Consider the following 6209-nt stretch of genomic DNA (forward strand, 5'->3'; position numbering starts at 1 on the left):
CACAAACACACACACGGCCTGCCAATGTATCCTGCCTAGAAGCCCTAGGTGAAGGGCGGCGAGCAGCCAGAGGGCGGAGGTGCAAATCCACTTTAACCCTTGCACGCGCTCTCCGGAGGCCCCCGAGAGATGTGTCCCTTCATCAGGGGTCCCCGACACCCTAGTTTCTTCTTCAAGGGTGCACACGAGATTTGCTGTCGGTCCCGTGGTGGAGCGACAGGAGCCTGCCAAAGTGGGCTCAACTGTGCAAACCGCGTCTCAACTCCCCGCGCCGTGGCAAAGGAGCCCCTCCCTACCACTCTAAGCTTCCCGTCCCCACATCTCCAAACACAGTCCACTTCCTTTCTCCCGGAGGCAGAGGCCACCGGAGCCTGGCCCCCGCCCCGCTGCCAGCGAACGTCTACCTCCCGGGGACGAGGTGCGGAGCCCGCGGCAAACGGCGTGGCCGCGGCACAATACCGCGGCGCGGCGCACACAATCACCGCCCCTCAGGACCGGCGGCGCGCACGGCCCGGAGTGGGGTGCGCCCGGCAGCCCCAGGCACTTGAAGCTAGGCGCACCTCTAGGGCGCCCCGCAAGCCCTGGAGCGAAGCCTCCGCCCCTCCCCGCTCTCGGGCACACACGTCCGCCCCCAGCCCCAGCCCCAGCCCACTCCACCCAGGGCCAGCAGCTCGCCCAGCTCTGGAAGCTCCCTGTGAGTCCCCCTCCTCGGAACCCCCCAGTTCCCCTAACCGCAGCTCAACGGCCAGCGGCAGGGCAGGAGGAGGGGGCGGCGGCCGAGGGCCTGGGACCAGCCCGGTCGTGAGGTCCCCCAGGACTCCGTACCTGGGCGGGCGGCGAGGTGTAGACAGGCGATCTAGCTCTGGGAGTGAACCGGGCGGGGAGGCGGTGACAGCCCCACTGCTCCAGCTGCTGCTGCTGCGGCCGCCGCGGCCGCCGGGGGAGAGGGGCTGGCACCGCCGCGGCGCGTCACTGCCCGGCCCGGGGGCGGGGGTGGCCAAGGGGAGGGCCCAGGCGAGCGGCGGCGGCGGCGGCGGCGCCGCGGCCCGGGAGGAAGGGGGAGGGGGCACCCGGTACGGGGAGGCGGGGGAGGGGGCGGGACCGGGCACGGGGCGGGGGCCGGGGGGAGGGGAGCGCAGGAGGACGCACTCAGGGGGAGTAGGAGGAGCAGCAGGAGGAGGAGGTGTAAGGGAGGGAGAGAGGGAGGAGTGGGCATGGGGGGGAGGGGGAAGAGAGGAAAAGGAGGCACCCGGGGAGAGGAAAGAGGAGAAAGGAGAGTGGGGGAGAAGAGGAGGAAAAAGGGGGGAGGTGTTGGGCCAGGTATGGGGACCAGGGCGCGCTGGACGCGCCGCTGTGCGCTCCTGGGTAGAGCTCTCTTAAGGGGGAAGAGCTTAGAGGAAGATCCCTTCGGGGCGCGCAGCCCGGGAAAGGAGGAGATGGGAGCTTGGGCTCGCCCTGGCTCCCAGAGGCTGCGGACTTCAAGTCTGGGCGGAGCGGGGGCATACCCTGCAAGCTGCTTTCAGAGCAGGAGAGAGACACTTGGCTCAAAGAAAGTGACTAAGGCAGGCATGGTCGGGAACTCTTGGTGCCATGGGGCCTCCAGACGGCCCTCGACCCCTCCGCGCCTCTCAATCCTGGGCGACGCCGGTGCTCGTTGTGTAGGGCTACGGGACCCCGAGTGTTCAGCCTAGGAGGTCCTAATGGGACGCTGACAAGGAGAAGCCAGGCACGTGGCCGACTCTGGGTCAGGCCCCCGCCCACATCTCAGGGCCCCCTATTCTCGATCAAGTTCAAGCTCCAGCTCCTCAGCACCCTACCCACGGGCCGCCTCCTCCCCTCCCCTCGCCTCGTCTCTATTCTGCACCATCTCGCCTCTCACTCTTCCTTTGTCTCTTTCCCACCACTTAGTTTGCACCCGCCCCTGCACCCCTCCTCTTTGCCCAGCGGCCAGCTACAATGTCCGGGCTGCGCTCACCTGTTCGACCCAAACATTCCGGCGACCCGGAGCGCCCGCCGCCCGCTCTCTCCCGGCTCCCTCTGAGGGCCCCCGCCCCACTCTGCGGGTCATTGTGCTCCAGCAGACCACACGGTGCCGGCTTCTTACGCCGCGCTGGCTACAGTTGTAAAGTCATAGCATAATATTAAGAATGCTGCCCAGACCAGGGCGCGCACAATCTGCATGGACTCTGCAGGAAAGGGAAGACGCACGCCGACTCTAGGTGCGGTCCTCCTCGGGGCAAATAGATCTTCCGCTTCGGCTTGAGAAGATAGAATGGGGCGGTGTGAGGTGGCCAGAGAGGTACTCTGAACCTCCGGGCAACCTCAGACTCGTCTAAGACCTAACAAGCCAGTTTCCAAACCGCAGAATTAAAACCTCGACAGAGAAAAATGGGTTAGGGGCAGACGCCCCCCCGAATTCCCACCACCAGTTCCAAACCCCGGGTTAGAACAGATGAGCCTCGAATAAAGCTTGTGCTTTAACAAGCGTAGAGATAGAGACGTTCATAGAATTCTGTGGGGAGATGCCCCGCCCCCCAAAAGAAACCCAATAAGGAGCCCACCTTCTGCTTCCTCTAGAAGGACAATTTCTACAGATTCCTTTACGCTACAACTCATTTACAGTGGGGCCTGCAGAGGAGAGCAAAGGAGACAGCCACAGCGATTGTTTGTAATTTTGAAACAGGCTGCCTTTAACCCTCCAACTTTTCTTGTAAAAGCCCTTTTCTTTCTTCCTCTGAAAGCTTTGCATTGTGAACAATCTGTGATACACAAGACTCCCTCTACAGGTTTGGTCTGTAACTACAACCACAGGTTCGGAGCTCCGTGTTCACGGATTAGAAAAGATGACAACACTTCAAATTAACAGCACACAGACTTCATTCTGCACATGCTAAAGATTTTACTGTCAATAAGAAACCTACGCTTTTAAAAAGGGATTTATGCCTGTTACTCATTAGCGCCTTTTACTCCTGAAATTTAATGTGTTTTCAAATCAATTCACCAATTCCTGCTTTCTCTGTTAGACCTTTACCTTTTTTTTTTTTTTTGGTTCTTTTTTGTTTTGGGGGGTTGTTTTTTGTTTGTCTGTTTGTTTGTTTGTTATTTTCCAAGACAGGGTTTCTCTGTATAGCTCTGGAACTCACACTGTAGACCAGGCTGTCCTGGAACTCACTCTGTGGACCAGGCTGGCCTCAAGGATCTTTACCTCTTATCCTTTGAGGTGTGGGACTCTAGGGTCTTGGCTATCCTCATGTCAATTCGGGCTCAGGATTTCCCTGCCTCTTTCCAAAACATTTCTTGAGACCTTTGACCTCGCCTGGCTTATGTCACTATTTCACAGCAGCAGTGGACATCTGGGCTTGAAACATAAAGCCACAGGCAGCTGAAGTTCAAAGGTGGAATTGAAGCCACATAACCCACCTCTCCTCAGATTCACAGAACAGAGTAGCAAAGGAGGGCGGGGCAGCTAATGTGCACTCATTGACCATTCTTGCAATACAAAACCCCAAGCCCCATGGCCCGCAGACTCAGAGGGGCCTGCCAGGCACCTTGGCTGTCTGGGCAGCACTTCTGAATGCCAGGAGCCTCCCAAGACTTGTCCTCACAGGGCTGCTCCTCCTTGAGGAACCTTGTGTTGGTGGTTTTCAGTGTCCTTGTCCCTCTGGCCAACTCCCACTGGCCTTAAAGTGGCCACACTGTGGGTCTCCACAAAAAAATTAGATGACCCAGTTTTTTGATCAAGAATTTCCCCAGCTCCCAATGTGGGGAAGGTCCATAGCATGGTGGGGAAAGGGCTGGCCTTTGCCTTGTGTCACCTCCAGGCTCAGCACCTACAAAAGCAGGCTTTTACAACTAAGCCCCAAAGCAGAGGCCAGGCCAGGGGACATGAGGAAGGATAGGAACTTAGTCCAACCAAAATGGACACTGTTCAAGCATCTGAAAGCATTTGAAAAACCATTTATCACCACAAATTACTTCTTAATGACAGAGGTGAAGGAGGACCTGCCCACTAGGGCGATGGAGCATTCACCTCCCAACCAAACCATCAAATCAGCTGCCCCCAAAGGGCAGTTACCTGCCTCAACTACGTGCTCCTCCTGAGGGTGGCAGGAGCTGTGTTGGTTATTCCCTGTGCCAGGTCCAAACACACACACCAAAATGTTGAATCTAAGTGCAAAACACTCAGACAAAAAATCCTGAAAGAGCCAGGTAGTGGTGGTGTACCCCTTTGGGTTCAAGGCCAGCCTAATCTACAGAGGGAGTTCCAGGACAGCCAGGGCTACACAGAGAAACCCTGTCTCGAAAAAAAAAAAAAAAAAAGAAAGAAATCCTGAAAGAGGGCTCTCCACAGACAAATAGTCCTAGACTATTCAAAAGCACCCATGAGTGGAGTGTGTGGTATGTGCCTGTAGTGCTAGTTACAGTAGGTAGGACAGGGGCATCATTACAAGTTTGAAGCCAGCCTGATCTCTATGTCAAGTGCTATCCCAAAAGCCAAAATACAAACAACAAACAAAAACCACTTATTGCCATTAATTTAATTGTTTTAAGTGATGAAATGAATGAAAACTTCCAGTGAATGCAACATGTGGATTCTGGTTGTACCCTGGACATTTAAAGGCACAGCTAGGAGGAGACAAAGAAAATGAGGATAGAGTGGGAAATGGGAAGAAGATGGGCTGAGGGGAGGGTCAGGCAACCTCACGAAGTGGACCGGTACGCTCCTGACAGCAAAGGCTGGCAACCGGGTGAAGACCTTGGGACATGGCCTTCCAGGCACATACAGATTTGGCAACTGGTATAAAGGTCCTGGAAGCTCTGTGGTGCTGAGTATTACAGTGGAGCGGGAATACCAGCATGGTAGGGCACACAGGGCCCAGGGTGCCCAAGTGTGCCCAGCTTGCATACAGCTGAGAGGCATGGGAATTTCACTTGGCCTGCTAAGGCAATGCAAGCTCAGTTCATTTAAAGGGACATCAGGAGGGCAGATAGCATAAAAACAGAGCAGTCTCCAAGAGACACTGGTTCAGCAAGTATAAAGCTGGGTTCCCATCCCAGGTTCCTTGCCATAAACAAAGAAAGGAACTAGCCCAAGGGGACCCCATTCAATGACACCATGCAAACAAGGCAGCATGCTTCAACCTCTGTAGGCCTCTATTCTCAACTACTTGACAGAAAGTCTTCTACTTTGAAATTAGAAAGTAGAAATTAAATTCCTGAGGCTGGTAGTTCAGTTGTTAGAGTACATATCTAGCATGACTAAGGTCTTGCATTCAATCTCTAGAACTGATAAATTGGACATGTCTATAATCCAGCACTCACGAGGTGTCAGCAGGAAGACCAAGAGTTCAAGGTTATTACTGCCTACATGGTGAGTTCAAGGCCAGCCTGGACTACATGATACTCAATAAAAAGTGTCAGTGTGGGGGAGCTGGCAGGTTATCTCAGTGGGTAAGCGTGTTTGTTCTCAAGCTTGATGACCTGAACTCAATCCCCTGAATCCACATGGTAAAGGAAAGAACAAGTTCACAAGTAATCCTCAACTTTCACACACAGGAACACCATGGTATTCATGCCCCAAAATAAACATGTCTTTGGTGTTTAAAAAATAATAAAGAATGGAGGTGATGGTTCAGTGAATACAAGTACCGTGTTGTAATTTTATGTCAACTTAATACAAGCTAAAGTCATCTGAGAAGAGAGATCTTCAATTGAAAATATGCCTCTATAAAAATCAAGTTTTAATCCCAGCACTTGGGAGGCAGAGGTGAGCTGATCTCTGAGTTCAAGGCTACCCTGGTCTATAGAGTGAGTTCCAGGACAGCCAGGGCTACACAGAGAAACCCTGTCTCAAAACAAACAAACAAACAAACAAACAAAACAAAGCAACAACAAACAAACAAACAAACCCAAACCAACAACAACATAAAACCCCTCAAGTTTTAGGAGAGCTGTGGGCATATTTTAAATTAGTGATTGATAGGAGGGAGCCCAGCCCATTGTGGGTGGAGACAGCTCTGGGCTAGTAGTCCAGGTTCTACAAAAGAGAAGGCCTTTAACCCCAGCACTCTGGAAGGCAGAGGCAGGCTAATCTGAGTTCCAGGCTAGCAAATTCCAGGATGGCCAGGGCTACACAAGAGAAACCTTGTCTCAGAAAACTAACAAAGAAACAAAGACACAGAAAAAGAAAGAAAGAAAGAAAGAAAGAA

The 6209-nt window shown here is 53.8% G+C and overlaps 1 protein-coding gene across 12 annotated transcripts in view; it reads right to left on the bottom strand.

Annotated features, from left to right (window-relative positions):
* Nol4l (nucleolar protein 4 like) overlaps positions 1-6209 on the bottom strand; it is a 122022-nt gene that overhangs the window by 34011 nt on the left and 81802 nt on the right. Inside the window, exon 1 of one of the 12 annotated variants that reach the window (XM_031372346.1) lies at positions 1976-2102. The exons of 10 other annotated variants lie outside the window; for them this stretch is intronic. In XM_031372346.1, the coding sequence (XP_031228206.1) occupies positions 1976-2068 (93 nt within the window). In that variant the 5' untranslated portion in view covers positions 2069-2102. Of the gene's footprint in view, positions 1-825; positions 1003-1975; positions 2103-6209 lie in introns of those variants that run through there. One more of the 12 variants, XM_031372348.1, reaches the window with a different exon arrangement.

Source organism: Mastomys coucha, unplaced genomic scaffold (genome assembly GCF_008632895.1).
Source record: "Mastomys coucha isolate ucsf_1 unplaced genomic scaffold, UCSF_Mcou_1 pScaffold15, whole genome shotgun sequence".
In the NCBI taxonomy this organism is placed as follows: domain Eukaryota; kingdom Metazoa; phylum Chordata; class Mammalia; order Rodentia; family Muridae; genus Mastomys; species Mastomys coucha.